Source organism: Pagrus major, chromosome 9, assembly GCF_040436345.1.
Source record: "Pagrus major chromosome 9, Pma_NU_1.0".
Classification (NCBI taxonomy): Eukaryota; Metazoa; Chordata; class Actinopteri; order Spariformes; family Sparidae; genus Pagrus; species Pagrus major.
Genome location: NC_133223.1, coordinates 31168030 through 31195454, shown reverse-complemented (window position 1 = coordinate 31195454; position 27425 = coordinate 31168030). Strand labels below are relative to the sequence as shown.

General features: G+C 41.5%; 1 protein-coding gene across 3 annotated transcripts in view; it reads left to right on the top strand.

Moving 5' to 3' along the window:
- Positions 1 to 27425, top strand: part of LOC141002309 (inactive dipeptidyl peptidase 10-like) — a 79619-nt gene that overhangs the window by 10779 nt on the left and 41415 nt on the right. For all 3 annotated transcript variants that reach the window (XM_073473600.1, XM_073473599.1, XM_073473598.1), the window contains 2 exons: positions 20818 to 20912; positions 21013 to 21087. In XM_073473600.1, the coding sequence (XP_073329701.1) occupies positions 20818 to 20912; positions 21013 to 21087 (170 nt within the window). The remainder of the gene's footprint in view (positions 1 to 20817; positions 20913 to 21012; positions 21088 to 27425) is intronic.

The window sequence follows — 27425 nt, the reverse complement described above, 5'->3', positions numbered from 1 at the left end:
TTTTAGCAGCTATAAGGAAACACGTACAGTACTGGATCACACTTGATTGAATTAAAGGGGACTGAAAATATGTTTAATATGTTTTTTGTTTTTTATTTAGATTGATTATATTGTTTCTTCTGCTTTTTTACTTATATTTTACTAAAGGATTATCTTATCTTATATTGGGCCTTGGCGGAGGTATGCACTCTACTGAGTGCCATTCTTGTTCCCTGAGAAATCAGCAAAGTCTTGAGAAAGAAAGTCCAGGATCCATCCCCTTTATCCTGATCCACAGCAAATGTTAATGGGGTCTATTCCGGTCCATGGTCCATTCAGTAGTTTTTGTGTGTAATCCGACTGCAAAACTAACCAACAAACCAATCAACAAGCAAACAAACACACATGGCTAAAAACAAAACCTCCTTGAGGGAGGTATTCATGTATTAAAAGGTCCTGACTGATATTGTAATAACATATTTATGGATGCAGTCAGACCTTTCAGGCTCGCCTTTTCTTTCCTAAACTGATGATATGATAATCTTGACAGATAATGCAGTAGCAAACAAACAAACATTATGTCTGTATGTGTTCCTTTACGTAGCCTTCGAAATTTACGATCCAGGGTAAGTGGTACGTTGTTATCAGATGCATTAAACTAAATTAGTATCAACAGGAAATGAACCTGCTCATATCCACGCTGACTGATCGTCCATTAGACCAGAGTGGATCTTAAGATGCTATCAGGAGACGACACGAGCTGCAGGAAATGTTATTACTGTATGACTCAGTACATGGACATTTATCACAGTGTTGGTCAGCTTAATGTATTGTTGTGCTTTATTACATAATGATCTTTTTAAGTGCAAAGTTTGTTACAATTTCAGGAAATGATGTGTTACGTACAGCAACTCCAGATTTAGCTTCACCTCCTGCACTCCTCCCGTGTAGTGGTGTTATATAACTATGGATCATATCTAACTGTTTTAAATATATATTTGTATTGGGACCTGTACGCCCCCACAGGTGTTTCCACTTGTGGATTATGAGACCTCAGCTCAGGTGTGATGAGCCATGCTAGGAATCACAGGAGGTCGCCACACTGCATGTAAAGTCCTGAGACGAGGACGGCCAGGATGATTAAAACCTCTTGTGTGGGTGCATTGTGGGTGAGCGAGGCCTTCACGATTAAATCAATATAAAAATACAGACGTTTATCATTTCTGTAACTGGATATAGTTCTGACTGTTCTCAGAAGCCCAGCTCGAGCCCAGCCTGTATTTTATATTCAATAAGTCTTTATGAAAATTATTGTCACTACTGTTAATTCCTCCCTCGTGAATCCAGATGACTGCAGTGATAGTAAGACAGCGTTTGTCTGCAACCTAATGACATTTGTTGAAGGCCATTTGTCGGGATTCTAACGAAGGAGGGTATTGATTGGCTCGGCCCTTCCCCCTGGGGCGGGCAGACAGTGATGTATTGGATGAAGGTGAGGAGCTGACAGGTGTGAGCAGCAGGCCTGCAGAGGGTTAAAACCACCAGTCACAGCCCATTCACACTGGGAGCCTCAGCTGTGTGTGTGTGTGTGTGTGTGTGTGTGTGACCAGAATCCATTTAAAGAAGACAAAAGGATCAGAACCAAGCATTAAAAAAACTACATCGCTCTGTTTGTTTTAAAATGACTGTTTCCTATCATCAAAACCATAAAAATAATGCAATTTGTTGTTTTTTCTTGTTGCTGTTTCTGACTTTTCATGGCTCTGTGCCTCCAGGTTTCTAGTTTCGGTCAGCTGAAAGCTTTTCAGTGCTTTTTTGTTTCTGGGTCGGGGGAAGTGCTGGGTTTTCTTTCCCCTTCACTCGGGTTCCCCTCCAAAAAGTAGACAGGAAGACTTTTAAAATTGCAGGTGCATCACAAATTAAAGTAAAACACAGTTCACATCCAGATGTCAAACAACTTGGAAGGGAATAAATTACACTTGGATGAATAAAACACATTTCCATTCCCAGCCTCGCCGCACATTAAAAAATAATTTGACTGTGTCTCCTGAATAGATGTTGAAGATCTGCTGGAGGTGACTGAGCAATTTCTTATTTCTGTTCCTCTGTTGTTATTCTGTTCATGTTCAAGCAATGGCAGTTTCCTTTTAAACAGAATCAAGGAAACAGTTTACCCTATTGATTCTTGCTATGGTGATGACGGCACATGAAGATGTTGTGGCCAGTAGCTACGTTTTTGATTTTTTAACCATGATTTGTGTCGGTGTTGTTGCTGAAACACTTGGGTGTTTTGGATTAAGAGCAGCGGACTTTGAGACCATCACGGCCCGCGGCATCTATCGATCATCCGACCCGACCTGACTGAGTCGGAATAAGAGCCGTGCTAATCCAGCTTGGTTTAAGGCTGCTCCTGGCTAATGTCCGGTCACAGGAAAAGGAAATGGACACAGGCTGGCAAAACAACATGAAATCAGAGGCTGTTGTGTCCACAGAGGCCTGTCTCCAACACAACATCTCGGATCAAGCTGTTGGACTCGACGGGCGGACCGTGTTCTGAGCAGGACTACAGCTGGACGAGGAGAGGAGGACTCTGTGTTTATAACATCGATGCTTGGTGCTCACTCACTGTGTTGATATTTTTATTTTAAAAACTGTATATGTGTTCTGATAATTCTGAGGTTATCAGTTTCCTGACTTTTTAAAGTAAAGTCAACTTTTTAAATGTTCAGGTCGCTGCTCAGTGATCGTCAGTCTGCGTCCTGTCGCTCGTGCTGGTAATCTCTGGTCACACCGCACGAGCGAACAGCTGCCGTTGGTCAATGTTAGCTGGTGACGTACACTGTTAGTGATGTGAGAGAGTGGAACAGAGGCAGGCAGGCGTTTGCATAAATGTCCTCCACATCCTCCAAAATGTGTCCTTACATAGAAATCAGTCCACAGGTTGTCATAGGCAACTGAGAGAGTCGGGGAAGGTCTCATTTTGTATATAACGTTACAATGGGCTCACATAAGTGAAGAAAAAGACAATAACACATGTAAACTGCTTCAGATTCCTACATATTGCACAAGGTTAGAAAAAGGTTGGCGGTATAGACAGTAAACTGTGGTTAAGGTTTGATTATGGTGAGGCAACTAAAAAACTCATTTCAGTTCTGTGACGGACACAAACTGCAGTTTTCTGCATGAAAGTCAGACATCATATCCACCACCCTGACCTCCACACCTTCATGCTACATAAACAATAGACACTCTACTTCCTGCATTGGCACAGGTCATAAATCATCATGTGTGGAAATGTCCAGTATTGGCGTAACACTCAGGGATGCTGCACTGATTCAAACACACAACACACCCAGTTCGGTGAAATCCATCGTCTGTGCTCTGATTGATCCTCTCCTTAAAATATTAAATCTCCTCGTGTCTAATTTAAGGTCTGTGTGTGTTTCATTACATATGAGTCTCAGTGACGAAACTACAGAACAGAAGAACTACGGCAAAGCCCGATAAAGGTTTCATATTCAACTTGATTTGTAATCCAGCTCTGTGGAAGTTCATACTCTACACAGCAAATACCTTCAGGAAAAGGAAAACAGACACTCAGATCTCCAACTTGGAGGAGTTGTGCTGTCGTCAACATTAATCCTGTGATTCAAACAAGCTTATTAAATAATTATTGTTTTAAAAAAAAAAGTCATTGAACAGGACAGTGTCACCACAGAGAAGCAGGTGTTGGTGGCTGCAGTGTGAGGATCTACTTTACACACAGACCTTGGTGCTGCTGTCCCTCTGGGTCATAAGGGCCAATGCATTATGGAGTGACATTCATATCCATCCATAACCTGCACAACCCCGCCATAGGGCTGTGACATTTCACTTCATTAAGTCCTCGGTACATTTGATGTTCAGTCTCAGATACAGGGCCGGTGTGAAAGGACGACGGTTGACGATGAATTAAACATGGCGGGTTTAAATATAGACTTCTTGGGACAAAGGAGGCAGTATAGTCTCTCATTCCCCAATCTGCTCACATCCTCTGACATCATCGCCTGACTGACGACTGAAGGCGACGCATTTAAAATGTTTCACTTGATTAAAAAAGGCAAATGCCTCAAAACATCTGGTGGTCGTCTGTATTTTTCTCACTTTCAACAAATCAGATTAAAAGAGCAAGACCAGTGTGAAACTGAGTTTATTTAGACTCAATCCCACACATGCTGCTGTAAACACCACTGCTGTGTGGTATTGCTATTGCTAAAAGCCTCACTGACAAGCTGTTTGGAGATATTACTGAACCTTTTTTTAATGAAAGTTAAACATTTGTGATGTGTTGGGGGAGGGAGTCGGTGGGTGTGGGGCCCAGTGCCACAGACAGACTGATATCTGGGCTCTTCAGGGGATTCGTTGACAATAAGAGAAACGTACAATATTCAGATGTAGGACCTTTACACTCTGGGGACGGGAACACAAAAAATGTAAAGTGCGCAGGTTGTTGGAAATACTAGCCTGCAGATATATCTCGATTAAACTATTCAAAGTGGCAGCGATGCAACTTTGTGACAGTGTTCCCCAAAACAGCACGGGCAGGAGAGCAGTGCCAGCTTGCAGAACTCTAAGAGGACCCCGGGGATCTCTAACATCCCACTGCAGCACTGACCAGCTCGCTGACAAGGTAGAGAGAGGTCGTTCATGTCCCGCGGCTCCAGTGCGGTCCGTTCTATTAACACGTTAAAACTCCAAAGTTATAAACAAAACAACCGGTCGAGGCAGCGGTCGACCAGCAGCTCCTATTCTCTGCGAGGTAAAATGACATATATATCAGTCTGTCTGTGCAGGGAGCAATCAAGGTTACTCCATGGATCTAACTATTGAAATCTGGATACAGCCTCAGAGGCATTCCTAGCTGCTCAGTGGCGCATGAAGCCAAAGAAGCTCGACTCACCGGATATAAAACTACCTGAATCTTTTGCATTGTGGGGCCCATAGAGCTAACGTCCAGTTTAGTGCCTGGCTAACAAAATGATCACAGAATAAAATGATTTAATCCTGTGGCTCTTCTACACCTTCCAAATTGTATTGGACTGAATGGCGCATGAGCCACACACACGGTGTGACATTGTAATAACATGATTTGTCCACTATTGTCTTTATAGTTACGTATCCTTTGTCATATACGGTGATGACAAACATAAACAACCAACAGGTCTGCCGTTACGAGTTGTGACATGACGTCTGTTTCCCACAACATGATTCGTTGATGCGTGCATTCATGCGTAACATTCGCTTTCTATCTTTCAGATTTTCGGTCACTTGCCAGCGAGGAGCAAACTCTGGAGCCTCTTCTCTCCACCTGATGAATCACAAACATCCGACTATTTAGCTGCATCGCTATGCTCACTAACTGTACTCTTAGTTTATCTCCAGCCTTTTGCTGAAAACAGCTGCAGCTGGAAAACAACAAGCCAGAGTGCTGAGACTGAACCAAATTAGTGAGGCGCTGGACTATCAAAGCAAATGAATGAAATGAAAGCACTACATCATCCTGTAGAGCCGAGTAGAACTGCAGAGGTGGTTGTTAAAAATCTGGATTTATAATGTGTGAGCCTTTTTCACATTCAACACAGTCATCGGATTCATTGTTACTATGGAAATATAGATTAGTGCAGCAGTTATATTCAAATGTGAGGTGAAATCTATCGAAGCGTATCTTCACAACACTTTCTAAGCGCTGCAGTGATTTATCTCTGAGCATATATATATTTACTCCAGTGGCAGCTGAAGGGTTAACCGGCACACTGGCCTGCAGAACGACGTGGGTCTAATATGAGTAATGATGGAAACACTGGGGGGACTCCTCTCCTTCTATCCCTCTAAACATGTTTGTTTTTTTAATGAGTGTGTGATTAACACATTCAATAATGTGCACCATGTCACTGACTCTCGCTTTGCAATGCAAATCAGATGTGGATCATATCAGGCCCGCAGCTTGTGGAGCAGTCGATGAAGAGAAATTAATAAGAGGAGTCAACGAGCTGCAGTAACTCAGGTCCATCTCGAGGAGCTCTTCGCTCAGAATATACAAGACGTAGGTTGGAGACAGCAGCACCGGCTCATTATTCTCTGTACGGCACGGCTCAGACACCTTTAAGGACCACTCAGCCACTTAAGTAAATAAAAGGTAGTGCCTGCTACGAGATCCACAGGATACCAATTAGAGCGAGGCTGTGAAGCATGCCGCTGCCACCTGTCCATCTCCAGAAAATGGATGCTCTATTCCTCGGGTACAATTTAAGTTAAATATATAAATATATATACAACACCCAGACCGCATCCAATCATCCACTTTACCCACCACACTGTTCCCAACGCACTGACATGGCAAAGTAACTGCAAAGCCATGTGTGGAAGAGATTTGTGAGGTTACACGTGTTGAGCTTTTCTTCTGCTCGTGGTGCAGCCCAGCGAGAGTTATTTAGATCTTAAGACGGATGAAGGGGAGCTGATGATGAAACAAATGCCACATGCTAACAGCATACTAATTAAAACAAAAGAGTAAAGACAGCTGGGTCTGAATCAAGTTTAATTGTCGAGTAATTGAGTCTTTCTTTTGAAGCACACACTGCAAAAAGTGCAGCAGCACAACATCTAAGATAGTACTTGTTTTTTGCAGATGTTTAATTGTTTGCGATGACAAACCCAGGTGTTTTAAGGAGACACTGGGACATTTCCAGCCCTGTTTATGTCGACTAAAACCAAATTTTTTTACGTGAAGTTTGTTTGTGGCAACAAAACCAGGTGTTTTAGAGAGACCTCAGGACAATTCCTGACATGTTTGTGTCCACCAAATCCGGATATTTTTCATGGGCAGTTGGGCCATCTTCATTATATATTCCTTATATATTCGTGCAGACCAAAACAGCCATTTTGAGCCAAAACATGATGTTCCCAAACCCTAACGAGTGGATTTTGTGTGTAGACCTAACCAGAGCATCAGCGCAGCATTGAGAAATGGAAAATTAAACCTAAAGAAACATAAAGTTTTAACTGATCCATGTTTTTCAGAAACGTTCTTGGCTAACATTTATTCTGGCCATTGGGTTGGTTATTTCTTGAGTCGATCTCAATTTAATAGTTTACAGTGTGAATTCCCATGAGGTAGACATGAAGGCAAACCTCCCAGCATGCACCAGGGCAGCAAATTGGCTGACATAATTGGCATTGCATGTGTGTTCCTGCGTTGTTATTGGTGTGTTTTACATCGCCTTCTAAAACGTCATCCCACAATGCAAATGTTGTCACAGTGGTCATCAATCAAAGGCCTCTTTTATCTATACTTGTTATTTCAAGCATCTTGTGTGCAGATTGCAGCTGACGTTTATGTCTCTCTCATTTACACTTATCCACATATAGACGCATCTTCAATCAGATATCATATCTGATTACAACTGACTGCATCGTCTTAGTTTTTTCCGGGGCTACATGCAAATCAAAGGGTTGGCATTTCTCCAGGCTTCGACTCCCGCCGCTCCCTCACCCACACAGATCATTCAGTGGCTGAACTGATCAGGGATCAGATAAACGCTACAGCGGGCTCGTGTTTGATTGTATGAGTAGAAATCACTGGAGCTGTTTCTCCTGACGGTTTAATGAGAAGGGGGAAAACGTCAGATCGTTCCAGTGTGGTTTCAGCTGCCCTTATCACAGGGGACAGGCTGGGCCTGAATGTTAAACAGATCGCTTACTGACATAATTACAGTGGGGATAAGTACAGCTGATGTATGTGTCTTGGAGTCGGGGACACAATAACACCTTTTTAAAGTTTGCATTCAAAGCTTGGAAGCATTTACAATTTGCTTAATTGAGATCGGATCCACCTGCAGTGACCACTGACTTGTTTGGGTCAGTTCAAACCGACCCTGGAAGCTGCCAATCAAATCCTGGTCTTGACACAGTGGCTGTTTTGTGATTTTTACATTCATTTCACAAGAGAAAGTACCATTCAATCCGTCTGCTGGGCTCCCTGATAGCTCACCTGGTAGTGTAGAGTCCTGTGCAGCGGCCCGGCCCAGTGCTGCATGTCTTCCCCTGTTCACTCTCTCCCTCGTTTCCTGTCATTCTCTAATCTGTTCGATCAAATAAAGGCCAAAAGTCAAAAAAGATAATCTTCACAAAAAAAATCCATCTGGAAGGAATTTAATAATCGATCCGCACAAACTATGTAAATCACTTGGTAGCCATGGTAACACATTTGGGGAAAACTGCATTTTCACACTGTGCACCTCGTCCTGGAATAACCTGCAGGAGATCTGAAATTATCTCAACGGCTCTTCCTGGTAAAAATAAAGATGAAATAACTTGTATGTGCACGAGCTCACAAACGCAGAGATCAGTATCTGATCCTGATCGATCAGACAGTCATCCTGTCTCAGACGTGTTGTTCAGTATTCACAGCGTGCAGCACATTTGCAGCCTGATTACACTAATATGACTCATTATAATCAGTTATTTGTTGATGAGATCTTTGTGACACCAGAGAATATAAATATAAGGAACATTAACAGAGTTCAGTCTTCTCGTTAAAAAGCCAGTGAGACGTTAATCAAGACACCGAGCCTTGTATTGATATAAGTAATGATATGTAACTGAGTACATTTACTCAAGTGTTGAACATTTTGGAGGCTAATACTGTACTTTTTACGTCACTACATTTATTTGATAACTGTAGTTACCTGTTACTTTGCAGATTACATGCTGCATCTGAGGCAAAGTAGCACATTTTTTAAATGTATTTATTTTAAAACCCTGATTTTGCTTGTGCTTTTGATGCTTCAGTATATTTACTGCCAGAAAAATACCTTTGTTACTTAAATAATATTCGAATGGGTGACTTACCAAAGTAATATTTTATGTATTCTTTTACTCAAGTATTTTTAATTTTCGGTACTTTTTACAGCACTGATTGATAATGATTAGCAGGTCAGAGCTCACGAGGTCATTGTTAGCAATGTTAAAGTACGACCGTGCATCTTCTGAATACAGTAAACACACCAAACAATAAATAAGTAAACAAACAACATTTTGCCTTGTAAAACCAGTGTCACTGAAAACTAATGGAATTAAGTTGATTCAAGATACTTTCAGAATCATATTATGTGATATAATTAATTTATACCGTGACTCATTACTCCACAGTGGGGTCACAGTTATTTTTCCTGGCTGGTTTTGTACTTCATTATGTTGAAGCACTGTGCTGTTGTCCTTTTTGCTGTGCACATGATGTTACTGTATTTAGCGAGGTGCCAGTGAGGTGACCTCGCGATGAAAGACCTTGAGATAATGGAAATGTTCCTGTTAGAGCCACGGGGGAAGTGCAGGTTACAGGCAGAAGTGCTGACTGCACAGAACAATGCAGCATCCAGGTGCAGGCTGGGAGGCTGCGAGGCACCTTTTTGAAGAGGACTCTGCTGCTTCCCCCGAGGGGGAAGAGACTTCGGCTTTAAGGGAAAAGGACCGGGAGCGCTTCAGTAATAATATTCTCAAGAGGAGCTCGTGTGATGTTCTCCTGCTTCAACTCACATTGTTCTAGATGGTGATGAGGATGAGGAAGAGCAGAACAATGTGGTCTGGATAAAATAAAAAAAACAGCATTGCAGATATTCCTGTTGAGGGTTTCCTCTCTCTCTCTCTCTCTCTCTCTCTGAGCGTATGTACCCTGCTGCATCTCATTCTTAGCTTGCATGTCCAGTGTTGTGAGAGTCAAAACCTTGCTGTTGGTGTCAGAGGAGCCTCTTGGAAACCAGCAGTCCGCCTTCTTGCTCCCATAAATTATCTGCCGTTCTAATGAAAATGAAGCATGTCATCATTAGCGTGTCGTGTGGGTAGAAGAATTAAAACGAGCGGAGATGAAATGGGCACATTAGCTGTGATGGACAAGGCTAATAAATGCCCGCGTGCAAACCACTGCAGGGCGAGAGCGTTGTGGTAATTCCCCTGCTTGTTTATAACATTTCCACATGCACCGTAGGTAACAGTGAAGCGGAAACTGAGTTAATACAGAAAAATTCAAACCCACTGGCACATGGCCCTTGGACAGTGCACACAACCCCAACAAGTCAATTAAAACGATTCAGAGCGGCTTGTTAAATAACGCTCAGTAATTAATTAAATCTCTTTATTGATGGTGTCTAAAAGGTTCGTGTTGCAGAGGAGGTGTTGTGCTAATCTATCTCTTAATCTTCTAATCTAATCAGAGAATGTTACTCGTTTATTTCTCTGGTGGAAAAAATATCGAGTTACAGGCGAGAGGGATCGTCGGGGTGTTCTCTAATTTAAGGCACTTGTCTGCTCTGGTTTTGTCCGTCACAGTGCGGCGGTAGATTCAGAGCGGCGGGAGACGGTTTATTGGACGCTGCTCTCAGCGGCGTGATCTGATACAGCAGTGATAGGTGTGGACGTTCAGAGGGATGGCATTGAACTTTTATTGTACTGTAATGTGACACTACAAACTTTATGGATGGATCAATCATGAAATCAACTGTGTAGTGGCCTATTTGTACATTTAATCTCTGAATTTATTATCGTCAATAAATTCTGGTACAGAGGATGTGAGTGAGAAACCTTTCGACCAAAGTGCTGAAGAGCAACGAGAACTGAAGTCTTCAGCTGAATGACATTTTACACACCCAAAGCTGAAGTACACGGTACGATTTTAGAACCTAAAGCCCACCTTTGATCAATGTCGGAAAGTAATTAAGTACATTTACTCGATTACTGTCAATGTTAAGTGACTTGAGTGTTTCCATTTTCTGCTACTTTATACTTCTACTCCACTACAGGCAAATATATCTTTCACTCCGCCTCATTTATTTGACATCTTGCAGATTCAGATTACAGGTTAAGATCAGGTAACATATTACTTTATTGATTCCTTAATAAAAAGTGTGTATTCTCTAATTACATCTTGTCATCTGTAACTTTACTGGAGTATAGCTACCTTTTTTTTGTATCCTAATTACATAATCTCGTTACACACACCCGTTGAAGTGACACATTAATGCATCAGAAATTAAAGGCCAGTGATAAACATTATTCCTCATAATGAGTACTTTTACTTTTCACACCTTCGAGGTGAAATATGTAAAATAGTTGACTGTTGAGTCTCATTTCCACTGACTGACCCGACCCACCGACCCAAAGTGTTCGTCTGTACTCAGACTTCGAATGCAGGACTTTCACTTGTACTTCAATACTTCACTACTCTTCTCAGTGATACTGCTGTTTGTCTTTGAAGTGAAAGATCTGAGTACTTCCTCCCTCTGAGCACTGACCTTGGAAACAGCAATCATCAGAACATTCTCACCATTCAGCCGCTGATCTGGAGCTTTGTATCATATCACACAAAGAAGGACAGTAAGATAAAACCTCCGGAGCAGCTGCTGAACGGACCGTGTGGTGAGATTGTTTTCCGACTGCTGCTCAAGGTCAAGATTGCTTCCTGTGTTTGTGAACACAAGTTGTACTGAGGTTGTAGCAGCTGTTAGCTTTGTGTTTGACCAGTGATTGACTGCAAACTGATGGTTAGGAACTATGACACAGGAACTAGACTTAGTTGGTTTCTGCAGAGGAAATGCAGATAAAGTTCCTGAGTTCCCAATAAAGATCGTTGGGTTCCTGTACGCGTCCGTGTGGTAGAATCTCAAATGAATCACAATGAATGTGAGTGTTTTCCTGAACATTTCAATCACTCAAATGCTCATCAGAGTCCACGTTACACTTCCTTTCACTCTGTCTTGAAATGAAGTATAAATGAAAGAAGGTCATGTAGGTAGAGATTGCTCTTGCTCTCGCCTGATTGAAGTCAAAACTAATTTGAAGTGAGTTTATAGACTCTCCACAGACACGAGTGTGTTGTTCAATCTAATGTCCAACAGAAACAGTCAGAGGAGCTCAGCCACAGTTGACTTGTGCCCCATTCGGATGTGCTCGCAGCCCCCCAACACCCACTCGTCCTCGGCCTGGAGCGTGTTTACCACTCACTGGCTCTCATTAACAGCTGAGTGGTTGTTGTGCTTCTAATGTTGCTGTCATGCAGCTCCAAATGAGCTCTTGTGTCATTAATCTTCTTCTGCGTTTGAGTCTTTCCCTCACAGGGTGTATTTATTCCACCAGTATTAGGAAAAATCTCCCACATCTCAAAGCATACTCCTACAAAATGATGTGATTTATCAGTTCACAGAGGTCTGAGCCACAATGAGTCTGTGGCTTTACTAGCTGCTGTTTCTGCAAACCATGAAAATGTTGAACGTGTATGTTTCTTTAGGCTCAATATTCAATTGTATGGTGTGACAACGCTGTGCTTATAGTTAAAAATAATCCAGTGGTTTCACGATTACAAATGTTGAAATGCCGCCTCAGTCAGTGGTCTCTGACTTGGCAGCTCTCTTAGCTGTCACGCCACCAACATCTCCAGACACCGTTCACCCCGTTACAAGACGCCGAACCATCAACATGATTCTGACGCTGTTATTTTAAGGTTCAAAAGTTACGTCATGCTTCTTTAACTGCATCTGTGGTTTGCAGAAAAGGTTGGTTGGAGGATGAGTCTCAGCACAGAATAGACCCCATCCCATTGACTTTTGTTGCGGATTCAGATACATTGTGAGGTTTTTTTTCGACATGTTCATGAATTTCTCAGGGAATAATGCATGGATCTTGATGCAAAGAGTATTTAGGTGGCTGGTATCCAGGAGTGAGTGCAGTTTGATGGTGATCTTAAATCATAGATAATCAGTTATGGGTGGTGTAACATGTGGTGTTCGCGCTACAAGGTGCCATTCTAGCTGTACTTCTGTACAGCATGTACCCAACAGAAGGCTGTCAGCATATTTATCCCCGTACACGTGCTGATAGAAGTGATTCTGACTCTACTTTTTGTTCGTCAACAAGAAAAACTAAACCGTCTAAGCAAGTGAACCACAGATGCCGTTTTTAATTAAACAGGAGCACTATGAGCGGCTGGCTCTGGATCTTTACAGTGCTGCCGTATTTACTGTCAGCATCTGCACCGCCGAGCGCTTCTGTTCTATCTTTAACAAGTTGGCTTTGAGCTTGACCAGCTGTGACGTTTGGTGGAACCTTAGGGACTGCAGACACAGCAATCGAGCATTACGCAACCATTGCCAAATAATTCAGTGTGTGCTATGCATATTACATCAAACCCCCCCCCCCCCCCCATCCCGACTCTGCACTCCATTGGCTGTACCTCCTCCTCTGGCAGTGGTAGGGCTTTCAGTTAGGCTCAAATGTGCTTCTCACTGTTTATAACCTCCCACCTTCCTGTACTTATGGGACTGCCGCCGGTGGAGCTGCAGCTGTGTCCAGAAAAGTCTGGAAAACACAGTCTGAGGGATGATTGTACATGCAATACAGGAAATATATATCGTGTGGTACATTTCCAGCTCCAAGTGGATGCAAAAACAATCCACCCATATGTGATTATTTAATGAGCATTTTTTACGAATGCTGCTTTAATAGCTTCCCTTTTTCCAGGGAGGGCTTTCCAACAAATCCTGGAACCTGTCTGGGAGGTTTTATTGCAATTGATTCCAGTCCAGCATCCCTAGAAATTATAAATCCATATCGCAAAAATCAACACCTCACAATCTACATCTAATGCCAACGTTCAGGGCCAATCCAGGATGTGATGTGGCCTTTGTGTTGTGAAGCAGAGAGTAAGAGGTTTAACTGTGAATAGTAGCGCGTCTGTTTTTTGTGCAGGAGATCGCAGTTTGTTGACCATGACCACAATTTTCTTCACTAACTTTAATGAAGTGTATTTGTTGGTATCTTAAAGGATAAATTTGTTGCGTGTCACCCCCCCCCCTCTCATCCTGTCATCTCTCAAGCTGTCCTATCAATAAAGCCATACAAAGGCCAAAAAGAAAAAAAGAAAAAGAAGAAATGCCTTCTAGGTTGCCCCCCGCATACATGTGGTGCCCTTTATAATTTGTTGGCCCCTGCCCCTCAAACATCCTGTATCCACCACTGGTCCACGAAACATTTCTGGAGCTTCACAGGAAAACAATGTTGCAGCATTCTCCTAAGTAAATGGGGAGTGGTTTTAAAACATTATAAAACAACCAAAAAAAAAAGGTGTTATTCACACTCTCAATGTGCGGTCGAGCTTGTGCCCCCTCTTCAGAGAGGGTACAGTGGGAAAAAAAGGTTGTGAATAACATCTTTTTAAATCAATTTGGGATCTCTGGGCTTCTGGAAACTTGTATTTCGCCATTTCAGGTTTTTTTTTAATTGTTTGGTAACGTTTCAGTCAGACTCTGCTTCACTTGTATAGAGAACGCTACAATGCTGTTTTGCTGTGAAGCTCCACAAATGTTTTGTGGGCTACGAATCTTTCACCTGACTTTCCATCAGCATGGAGGCGAGGAGATAATGACTGAATCTTAATTTATTGGTGCACTTTTTTTAAATTTTTTATTTTTTTTTAATTGCAATGGACAATCATTGAACGTGATAAAGGGGTTTTGCAGGATTGTCCAATAACTGTGTTCTTTTCTGGTAATAGTGATGTTCAGCCTCAAGGGCATTGATGTTGGGCAGTGAGGTCGGGCTCGCAGGCGGTGTTCAAGTCCATCCCACAGGTGTTAGACACGGTGAAGGTCAGGGCTGTGTGCAGCAGACAAACATTTCTTTATGGAGCTGGTTCTGTGCACAAACTGTTGCAGGAAGATTGGAAGCACATTGGCATCTAAAACATCATTATATGTATTTTAATTAGAACAAAGGAAACAAGGAAAAACAGCACCAAACCAAAAGGACACAAAAGGTATGTGCAGAGAGGCTTCAACATACTTTATGTATCTCAAACCTGCAAACAAACACAGTAAATACTAATGAAGAAGTTGCAGAGACGCTTTACAAACAGCACAAAGAGTTGATTATTTGTATCGTGTCACGTGCATCTCATATATCATTTCCTCCAGTTATCAAAAATAGCTATTCTATTAAGAAACGTGACACATTATTACTGGCTGCTACAGTTCGTACTGAATGCTGTTTTTTTTCTTATTGCTGCCTTCCGGCATCGGGCCGATTACTCTTTTATTTCCTGACAGTTATGTGGGCAGCAGACTCTGGAGCCGGACAGTTAAAACCCAAATAAATCTTCTATTTTCAAAGAGAAAATTACAATGTGTCTGGAGGCTCACTAAGTACAAACACAGGAAGAGAGATATGATTACCCAGCCCTCATTTATTTCTCCTGTGTATGGCTGTTTACCAGTTGTTTGGGAATAAATACTCACCTGGCAGAACATTTCCGAGGACTATTAGTACTCGGAGTTGACAGTCTGGATGAAATGGTGTTCTTTTGTTTTTTTGAAGCAGAGATATTTTTCCCACCTTCTGATTTCCTGGTGACGTGCTGTGAGATTCTGTATCAGTGGCAATCGTGCTGTGAATTTTTTTGTGTTAAAAGCTTTGCGACGCTTTGTGTGGATGTGACAGCCAGACTGGTGACATTTCTCCCTCAAGCAGAGTGTATTAATACATTGTCATTATAACTACAGTATATCCACATGTGGCCGTCATGGGATAGATTTTTGATCAATGCGCGGCTGCCTCTGAGCCCTGTGTGGATGTCAGGGGGGAACTGAGTCGGCTGCTGCCTCTTTCTATAGATGTTTTGAGCAGCTGAACTGTTCCTGCAGCTTCACTGAAGGTGTGTTCAGGCAGAAAGTGAAGGGAATGTTCACCTCAATCCAACAGGTTTGACATCTGGACTGTTTTGTGACCCAAAACCAAATCACCAGAATAAATGTTGGCAATGAATTCATGTGCCAACTTTGTTTCCCCGTGCCAACACTATGCCTATGATCTGGTTGGGTTTAGGCACAAAAACCACATTGTTAGGTCCAGGAAAAGATCATGTTTTGGCTTTAAATACCTGGTTTAGTCGCCACAAACAAGGCTGGATATTGTCCCAATGTCTCCTTAAAAATATCCAGTGGTGTCACTCTTACAAATGTTGAAATGCAGTCTTGACCAGTGGTGTCTGACCCGCCTTCTCCCCTAGCTTAACTCCTATACTGTTCCCTCGACTTCATGATATTAAAGTCAGGTCATAGACATGCAATGTGACATGTGTACTACTCATTTTGTTGAAATGTCAATATGTGTGTAGCCTATGACACGTAAACGTTTAGCCTTGCAGCTGGGCTGGCTCCCAAACAGCCAGTGTACCGACTCTACTTTATCTAGTCTGTGTTCAGTTCAGCCTCTGACTCAGCTCAGAACTCACCGATCGTTTTCTGCATGAATTTTATACTCAAGTTTAAAAAAGTTCAACTTGCTCAGACGTGTCTTCGCGACAGTTGCAAGAACATTTTGGTACTTTTATCTGAAACCTCTTACCTTTCTCCCTGAGGTTTGCTTGTGCTAGTTTTCCATGTCAAACTCTCTCCTCCCTCCTAACTGTGCAAACTTGTTGTAAATTGCTAATTTCAGCCAGATGAATGTGCATCTTCCTGAGATTTGATCATTAGCATGATCCACATACCTAAACCTGCCGTGACCTGTTCTGATCCCTTTGTGTTTAATTCACAAATATGTTACCAAAGAGTAAACAGAAAACCTTGCCAGAAATATGCAGAACACGACTGCAGCAGAGTCGGCAGAGCAGTTTGGGTAAAGCAAAGAGGTGCATGACTTGTATGAGAGGTTGTCAAAGACCATGACAGTCACGGAAATGTTAGAGCCGAAAGGAGATGTTACGGTGTCGGACACAACAGATGATGACACTGGACAGAGAAACCTGACGATGATGATGATCAGAAGATTCATTTTGGATTAAGTTTTATATTTTGTTTTAGTTTATTTCTGTATCATATTAAAGTGAAAACAGGCAACTGCCCCCCTATCGCTTCAACGTATTGTTAGCGCTGTTGTTGCAAAGAAAACCTGAGTCATCTCCTCAAAAAAACATGTCTTTATTCATTCATTTAGTCTATAATGGAGACGTGAAAGCAGATTATATGGTGCCAGCCTGAGTGGATCACCAGTCAGCTTTGTTTTTCCAGGGAGGTTGTTGCCTGGTGGCAGACAAAATTACATGAAAGTGACGTTTGTAGGGAACCGATCTAAATGCAGACGGTGTCATTATTCTATAGAAATGACAATCAGTGATTAAAAAAATGTACTTCATAAGCAAAAACCTTCATGCAAATTAAAATATTTTGTGTTCTTCCTTGTAGAGACAGACTGACTCGTACGACAGGAGATGATTTTGGTTCGTACCAACGAGAAAACTGATGAATGACGCTAATTTTCTCAAATGCCTCCTCATGATCCGTCGCAGTGTTTCTTGCATGAGGCCCAGCATGTCCTCACAACCTCTAATGGTGCTGTTAGTTCAGTGACTGTGCACCTCTCACACAAGGACACCACCTTCCCTTTAACGGCTCGCGGTTCTTATCAACACAACACAGTCGGAGGGATGAGAGCGCTGGTTTTAAAAGAGAGGAGGAAGGGTGTAACTCTACTGCACTGATCATGTGTTATTTTTGTAACTGAAACTCCTTTTTGGCTATAAAATGATGTTTTAAATGATTTTTACTTGCCTCAGAATAACACACAGGAGCTGCAGCGGTGGCGTGGCGTGCACAGTGACCATTACTTAATCCACACGAGTCCACCTGTGCGTGCTGTTAAGCGTGGCGGAAAAAAGCCGAGGCGTTTCATTATTCATCAGGTTACAGACGTAGGACATAACTTATACATTAGAGTCTTAGCTTGTTCTTTTTCAGCTACGAACATTTCATTATTTAAGGAGACAAGTGCAGAGCGGTGCAGAGACCTACGGTAATGTTTTAAAGATCACAGGAGCCACTTCCTTGTTATCAGCTCGAAAAATTAATCTCTCTCGCAGGCGGACGCTGATTTGAGGTTTAACACCGCCGGGCATCAAATTAAGATTGTTTTGATATTTTAAAAAATGACCTCATCAGAAACTCATATTCGGGGGAAGGAAGTTTAATATATAAGACAATAGTTTAACATCAGATTTACATGAAAACTTTATTTTGGTGAGGACAACTGTTCGTCTGTGTATCATACATGAATCAATCTTTTCTGTTATCACTGCTTTATTCTCACCAGATGTGTTAACACCGGAGTAAACTTTGTGGACCGTCGTGTGATCAGGGGAAAACCTATTCCTCAGGGTGCACAGTGCCATCCAAACGCAGCGCCGCCAGCTGTTTGGGATTAGCTAGAGGATTTCAGTAAAGACAGCTGTGCCTACGTGTGAAGCTATTCATTACTCTTATGAGTCCCAGTGGCACTGGATAACCTCAGAGCCCCAGACATGACCCTGACAAACACAAACACACACACTGTATTCTTGTTTACACTGCCAGACGGACATCTGACTGCTTCTACGAAGGCTTTGGGAAGAGGCGACAAAAGCTGATAGAAACGGATTACCCAAGTACACAAGTTCTGCCTTCACTCCACCAGAAAGACCAAAACATGAGGAATAAATGTTCCTTTCTATCCTGAATAACAAAAAAATTAAATCAATAAATACACCACAGGGTGCACGAGGATCAGAGATGTATGTATCTTCAAGAAATGTTAGGTAGAAGACAGCAGTGGTGGCTCCAGTAAAAGTAATAGAGTACAGGCTCTGAAATGTACTCAGAGTATCACAGTAAAAAGTCTCCCTCTGAAGGACATTTGTGGACTATTAAAGTTAAAGGTAGGATCAGCAGGATTTGTCCCAGCTGTTCCTGAACGCACCACAAAGATAGTTGATTAACATATGTGATCACCTGTCGACTACAACCGTTAAAAAGCAGAAGCCGGTGAGAAATCTAATGTGGTTCATATCATCTCTGTCACCAGACGATGCCTCTCCATTTTTTTCCATTGTTGAGTTGTTTTTTTCTGACGCTGGTTGTTTGGTGCTTGTTAAAGCAGTGACACATCTGGTTCCTTTATTCTCAGAAAGTGCCATTTTTACGGAGACATAATCTGATGCCGTGGTCAAATTTTTGATTTTGCTTCCATTACATGTTTTATTTCAGACTAGTGGGAAGAAAATGTCCAAATGACACATTTAAGTGTTTATTGGATTAATGCAAATGTGTTGATCTTTGATAAGATAGCCTCATTTGCATGTTTAAACATTAAATATCAGAAAACTTGTAATACAAAAGATGATTCTCTGAATGTAAGTCAGTAACTGGGGGCGTTTCATGGTGATATCTATTGGTTACATTTTCTTCCCCAGTCACCATGTTGTCTAAATCTTTAGAGGACGTTTTCTCAAATGTATTCATCAAACTCTGAGCCAGAAATCTGCACTGCAGCAGCTCTTACACACACCAAACTTTTAAAGTTTTATTCCTATCTATATCCTGAAGGTTTTCACAGAGCTGGTTGTGCATATAGCCTGATTTATTGAACATTTTATTCCTTTTTTATGACTGTCAAAGAGTTTTCCTTTGCCTCTAATATGTCAACAGAATGAAACAGGAATTTTGAACCTGGCTTCATCCAATCTTCAGATGTCTGTTCTGGAAATCTACGCAAATTAGTGCATATTTCATTAGATAATGCCTCGTTGGATATCTAAACAATAAAGTTAAGAAAACTTGTAATATTTATATATATAAGTTATCCACTGGGCAAGTTACATGGTGATGACACCAGTAGTATCTCACATTAAAGGAGCACTATGTAGTTTTGGGGGAAATTTTTTTAACTCAAATTAACTTAAATTTTAATATTTACAATATTAATGAGGTAATAATACAAACGTGTTCCATAAGTGAATAAACAAGCTGTTCTCAGAGGAAAATAAGGTCCCAGAACACTGTTTGTTTAGTAAAACAGTTGTGTTGTTTGTTTATTCAGTCATGTAAACAAAGAGAGTTTGTTTATTTAGTTTGTTTCTCTTCTCATTAAAATTTCTTCCCGTAAAAATACAGAATGCTCCTTTAATTATCGTGTTATTGTGTTACTACTCCTGAACCTGCTGCACTGGAGAGGTTTAAGATGGAGTGCCTTGCTCAAGGGACTATTGTCAGTTGCTGGTGATGGACATGTCTCCACTCTGACAGATTAATAATTTAGATCTCAAATAGCCGGAACGAAAGAGAGACGCGTCGTCTGCTTACATCTGACTTCCTGTTTTCAGTCGGCACGTCGAGCATTCGAACAGTTAATTAGCACGAGGCCGACACAAGTGCTGCGTTCATGCCTCAGAGCTGCTGCTTTGTATTCTGTGTACGTGTGCGTGTGCGTGCATACGTTTAAGATTACAAATATTTGTGCGTGCCGTTGCGCTGATACGAAGGTATTATCGTCAGCGACAATCCCCCCCCCGTACCGTGACATCCGAGGTGGGCTACATGTTTCTGAATGTTCGGCTCTGACACAAAACAAACAAAAAGCTGTCACGTCTGGGCGATCCAGCCCGGTACGAGAGATGTTCTACCTGGCGGCGCCACCCGACATCAACACAACAACATGCCGTGTTACCTACAAAGATGAGAAGTATAGGCCTCCTCTTTGTGTTCGTCGACTTCAGACTCTCACAGTTAATCACATTACATCAAAGCTGCAAAAGTTTCAGTCTGTCTGCTGCATTGTTACCGTTCTTTAATTCGAGGGAACAGTTTCGCTCTGAAAGTCTCGTTTTTAATGGCGTCTTTGCGATTCAAAGTAAAGTCGTGATGGCTGCTTTCTGCTTTGAAGTTTTTGTATTTTTCTTTTTCTAGTTTGCTTCATCCAGATGTTTCTTTTTTTTTCTTTATCTCACAGACTCTGAAGTCATCTACAGAAACAGCGACGGCCACGTCATCAAGTTCAACATCGTCACGAACGAGACGGAGATCGTCCTGAAAAACACCACATTTGTAAGTTCACGTCGGTCTGTAAATCATGAGGATTTATCATCATGTGATTATCACCATTATGATCGTCTCACTGTCTTTTTTCCTCTCTGATCTCCATCAGGTAAACTTCAACGTGGCCAAGTACGCTGTCTCCCCTGATCTGAAATATGTGCTCTTCGCTTATGATGTGAAGCAGGTGAGTGAATGCCTTCAGGACGCTGCTGTATGGTGCAAGCAGACAGCTCCCCTGTCGTGCACAGTGGGCTCTGGGTGGAGCGATTGGTTTGCCAGCGGTGTAAAAAGTGTCAGATCCTTAAGTAAAAGGCAGCAGTACCATGATGTAAAAACACTGCAATACATGTGAAAGTCGTTGATGCAAGATGCTTACGCAGCTGTTAGAGGCTGAGCTACTTTCTACCTTTGATAATGAGTTTATGAGTCAGCTTTGGTGCCTTAAACTGCTCAAATCTCAACAGTTACGAGTGGAAAATGTTCAATATTTCAGTGATGATGCAGACTTACCTACTCACAGCTGTCAGCGGTGTGAAGTGTGTTGATGTGCCGATATTTGTCAGGCTCTGATCAATGCTTAGATGATCAGTTTGATGTGGGACTTGTTAACAGTTACCCAGAAGTAACAAAGTACAAATACTTTGTAGATGTTACTGTACTAAAGTATATTTTTCAGGTATCTGTACTTTACTTGAGTGTTTATTTCTCTGGCAGCTTTTGACTTCTCCTCTCCACATCTGAACACAAATATCTGAACTTTCTCCTCCTCACATTTTCAAAACAGGCTCGTTACTTTAGTTTGATGCATTTGAGGGGAATTATGGATTATTTTTATTTTGCGTCATCAGTGCACGAGACGAAACAAAGATGTAAAAGACGTAAGAAGACGTAAACAGACAGAGAGGGAGGCTGGAATGGGGAGAAAAGGCGTGTTAGTGTCTCGTATCTGCAGAGATTTTCTTATTTTCTCACTTTGTTGCTGCTCGGGACGCTTTACCAACCCAACGTGTGACTGTTTGACGTCCGGGGAATGAGACTCAACAATCAACTATCTTTGTGGTGCGTTCAGGAACAGCTGGGACAAATCCTACTGATTCTACCTTTAACTTTAATAGTCTTCAGAGGGAGACTTTTTACTTGAGTAAGAAGTTGAATCAGTACTTCTTCTTTTACCACAGTCTTTTGTACACAAGTGTCTGTACTGTGTGTGGACTTTTGAAAGCTCTGCAGCTGACAGAGGTAGCAAACTGTTAGCTTTGTATGGAAAACACATCACGTTACAAGCTTATCTAAACTAATTCTTCAAGATCATGTGTAACTGATAAAAACTCACTATGGTTTATAGTCTGTCAGTGTCAGATACTCAGATTTATTTCTTTAATCTCAATGCTATATACACTTCAGAGCATTCAAGCTGAATAAAATGCTTTTATTTTGAAAATACCATGCCATACTAAATGTCGTCAGCCCTCTTCTGTATTTAACCAGGTGTTTCTGTTCTGAACATAATATAATATAAGGTACGTATCATCACACGTACAGGTGTTGCGATGTTAACTGATGTTAAGATGTGATATTAAAAGCCGCCCAGCTGACTCTCCGTCACTCACATCTCTTATTTTACTGAAGAAATGACGCTCGTCGTCAGGGTTGAGTAAACATCTACACACAGCTCTTCAGCTCTCGACACGTTGTGACGGGCGGCCGGGTCAGGGGCTGATTATAAATCCATTGTGGCCTGTGTGCGACTGGCAGGTCACATTCATTCACTAATAGAGCGGCGGGGGCAAACTTGAACCGTAATTACCAGCTTTCCATCAGAAAAGAGTAGATGCAAAATGAGATATGCAAATTGGACCCTCCACTCTGGAAGGGATCAAGTGTAAGGATTAGTGACAAGGCGATTAATCAGAACTGATTTGCATATTTTGCATGAAGGGTTACGATTCAGAACAATATGGCCGATAGCCGCGAGCCCAGTTTATTTTTAGCACAAGGTTACGTTGAAGGAAGAAAATCAGAGACATTGTTCTGATGGTTTGAAATTGATTTTTGCAGCCAAATGTAAAAAATGAGGACCTGCAACTCAAGCTGGACTCGAATGTTTGGATGTGAGATGTTTGATTTACTCGAGACTCGCTGGCTGAAGACCGGGAGGAGAGAAAGCTGAGCAGACTTAGTGACCCAATAAATATTTAAACAGGACTAAGAGCCGACAGTCTTTCAGCTCTGTGAGGCTATACTTAGACACAGTGGTGCTTTCAACTAAATGCTAATGTCAGCATGCTAACATGCTCCCAGTGAACCTGTCAACATGCTGATGTCACGCAGGTAATATGTTTCACATGTTCACCTTTAGGGCCGTCACTGTGTCAGGTTATCACTGGACCATTGTCACAGCCAAGAGAATTCACACAAAGATAATAACATGATGTCTATAGAAATCTCCTTCTTCTGCTGCTTCTTCTTCTTCTTCTTCTTCTTCTTCTTCTTCTTCTTCTTCTGCTTCTTCTTCTTCTTCTTCTTCTTCTTCTTCTTCTTCTTCTTCTTCTTCTTCTTCTTCTCCTTTTTTCCTCTTCTTCTTCTTCTGCTCCCTCTCCTTCTTCTGCTTCTTCTTCTTCTTCTTCTTCTGCTCCCTCTCCTTCTTCTGCTGCTTCTTCTCCTTCTTCTTTTTCTCCTCCAACTCCTTCTTCTTCTTCTTCTTCTTCTTCCTCTCCTCCTCCTCCTCCTCCTCCTCCTCCTCCTCCTTCTTTTTCTTCTTCTACTTCTGTTTCTTCTTCTTCTTCTTCTTCTTCTTCTTCTTCTCTGGACTGCCAGACATTGCCGTCCCCTGAGCCGGGCCACAGAGCTGTGCATCGCTGCCAAACTAAACACTCACTATCATGATGGTGATGCCAAACACACACCTGCAGTTTCAGCTGCCGGCGCCAGAATATAATTTTAAAAAGTCATAAAATTTAGAAAAGAAAAAATTAGCCTCTCATTATGAGATTAATTAACATTCACACACACGAGTGCTTTAATAGTCCACTTCTTTCATATTCAGCACAGACCACTGACTATTTGCCACATTATTCTGAAACACAGATCCATATTTAAACACTGAAGATTGTTGTTACGACTGAGACAGCAGCTTCTTCACAGGGATTTAATGAAATAAATAAAATAAATATGTTTTTAGAAACTATTAACAGCTCAGTGAAGTATGCAGCTTTCCTGAGAAATAACCCCTGACGTGTCAAAGACCTGAGACTTGAGTTTAACTGGATCCAAAGCAGCTCTGACTCCTACAGTAAAATATATTAGTGTCAATGTACAGTGAAACCTCCTTCCTGCTGTTTGTGTTTATGTCACTATCGTTGTTGTCCACCTGGCAGCGCGCTGTGGAACAAACTAACAGCCTTGAGCTCGACACCTGTGTGATGAAGAGTAATACCAGCAGCCCTCCTCGCAAAAATAAATTACTTTTCTAATAGGTTCATCTCTGCTGCGCCGAATGAAATAAAAACATTCATTAACTCTTTGCGCCCAATTTCAGCGCCTCGGCAGAGATGTGACAGTGAGTGTTTTATTATTATTTTATCTAATTGTTTGTTTTGCAGATGTGACAATATGTTTGTTGTTTTTTCTAACAAGGTTTTGAGGAAGTCACACAGTGTAGTGTTCTGGATTCGTCACCGAAAAATTGTTCGCTGTCATCGACTCGTGCTTCAACTGCCAAACTGCCAAAGATATACAGTGAGGCGGGGTTTTACCTCTCCGTGTACTCTACAGTAGCTTTAGCGGTTCTGGTGCACATCCAAATTACAATACAGAGCAGGAAAATGCTCGTCCATCACGGAGCAGGAACAGACGAGCAGAGCAGAAACAGTCGAGCAGACAGATTGTCTACGGTGGGACCAGCTGATGGAGCAGATTATCACTTCAGATCAGTCAATCAAAAGGACACCTCGTCTTTTTGCTGCCTTTTGTTATGTTAATCTGTTTTTATCTATCATAAAACTATGAACATAGGAAAACAAAGTAGGCTACAGGTGAGTCCCTCAGCACATACAGGGAAACATCCCAGCCCTTTGAGAAGACGCTTGAGCACAAAGACACGACTGAATGAAGATTTGTGAATCTGTAGCGATTTAAAGTTGTTGTTCGAACAGTTTGTTCTTTATCTAATCAGAGTACAGCTATGAATCCACTCAGCTGATGGACTCTTCTGACGACACCTGAGAGAAGCGGGGTGTTCTTGTTTCTAATATAATTTACAATGTTTTAGCTGACGACAGTGTGTGTGTGTGTGTGTTATTTAGGACCAAATATAAAAATGAAGGCAAGATGTGCTGAACGTTTAATCCCTGCGGAGCGACACATGAGACGGACACGAGCCTCCTGGGAGAGAAGCTCAGACAGCAAGTACATACTCACAGCTCCGACGCTGTAATTTAATGAGTAGAGACAATATTTAAAATAATTCGACAGTGAGGAAACATCAGGTGAACCTACTTTTTCAGAGTGGCTGTTTTAAACTTTAGACCGCCTTAATACTTAACATCTGGGACAGATGCAGGTCGGAGCCGGGTCAAGGTTTATTTAGGGATGCACCTCTCAATGAACCACAAAGACCCGGCACAGCGAGCATGTGAGGGATCACTGAAGGACATCAAAGGTCAGAATCGATTTTTTTTACCCCTAATGTTTGTAAAAATAGACTTCAGTGGGAACAAAAGGTTCTGAGTACGGATTAAATAACCGTACTCTCGTACAGTATTAAGAAAGCCCCTGCAACTCAGCCGAGCTCAGAACTATTCTCAAACTGGACTAGAGGGGAGAATTTAGTAATCATCAAATAAAAATATTATTTATCTCTGATAAGACAAAGAAAATAAAACTCCAAGTAGCCTGTAAGCAACTGTACTGCTTTTTCCTGTGTTTCATTTATTCTCAAACTGGATCATTTGTCGTTGAATAATCAAATCCCTTGGAGGGGTTCAGGAGAAACGGGTCAGAATTCAGTAATCTTCAAATAAGATTTATGATTCGGACAATAAGACAGTTTTCAGCAGCATAACTTTGCTCTGGTGTGACGTTTGACTGTATGATTGTTAAGTTTATACAAAGATAAACTTTGCTGCCCTGATTGCATTTTTTAATCAACACGATGACGAGAAACAGTAAAATAATAGAACTGTATGCACTGGTCCTCATCTCATGTTTATTACAACAACTAACTTCTAAATCAGTGTGAGACACTTTTTAACATCTTATTTATCACCTGTTTAATCACTCTTTATTGGCTTTATGAACTCAAATAATCATGAATTTATGACAGAGGCATAAACATTAAACATTTCAATAAAACATGTCTCTGAGACAGTTACAGTTACAAAACAAATGCACATGCAGGAAGAGCTGTTGATTCCACTTTTGTCCACAGGGGGCGCCAGACACAACACAACATGAAGTGCTTTGTAGCTGCTTTAATCAACACAATGATGAGGAAATAGAATAATAGCACAGTGTGCAGTCCTCATTTCATGTTTATCATAACACAATTTGCTTTTTAATAACCTCTGTCTCTATTGTTCAGTGTTTTGTGAAACTATTGTGCTTCAGATAAATGTTTTAATATATAAATGTGAATCCTTTTGTCAGTCAGGTGTCAAAAACTATTCTCACTGCACAGTAATGGAAAGTTGGGTCATGAGGTCGTGTGTGTGTGTTACAGGAGTTTTTTGTTTGTTTTGCTTCATTTAATAAGAAAGTTATTTTTTAATTATGTTTTTTTATTTTTTTTACATGCTCGCTTTTTAAAATGTTTCTTTTTTTTGTCGGACCTGAAGCAGAGCTTTAATGCGGGTTGGTTGTAATCCCACGCTTTGATCTATGAATTGCAGCATGAAGTCTGAACTTGCAGTTAATCGTAACCTGTAATGATGAAAAGAATGAAAAAGGGACCTGGATCTACTCTAAAATGACGAGTCTCCTGCTAATCACACACTTTGATCCATGCAGGCTTTGAACTGAGGCGTTCTTCCATATACCGCACTCTTTGTTCTTTGGGTTCATAAGATTCGCTGATGGTTATGGCTGGTTATATGAGGATCTGCCGTGATGAGAGGGAAGGACTCTCCTCTTACAAAGTGTTTGGAGGAAGCTGTTTCGGCTCTTTCACCTGTCGGCAGGATTACACACGGTTATCTGACTACATCTCTACCTGGGAGAGATTAAGCTCGATTAAAGCTCCTAATCCCTGTGATTCTTGTTTGTCACTGCTGACAACAGGCTTGTGTTTTTAAGTCTTGTAGATATCTTGTAATGCTCTTGTCGGTGGAAAACCTTGCAGGATGTTGACTTTTCTTCGGTCTTTATATGCAGCCTAGTTCGCCAGAATAAAATGTTGGCAGTTAACGTTTCTGCGAACCACTGGTACATTTCATATGCACTATATTTACATTTGTACAACACATATCATATCATATCACGTTCACATTACATGTTTATGACCTGACTTCCATATCAGGAGGTTGA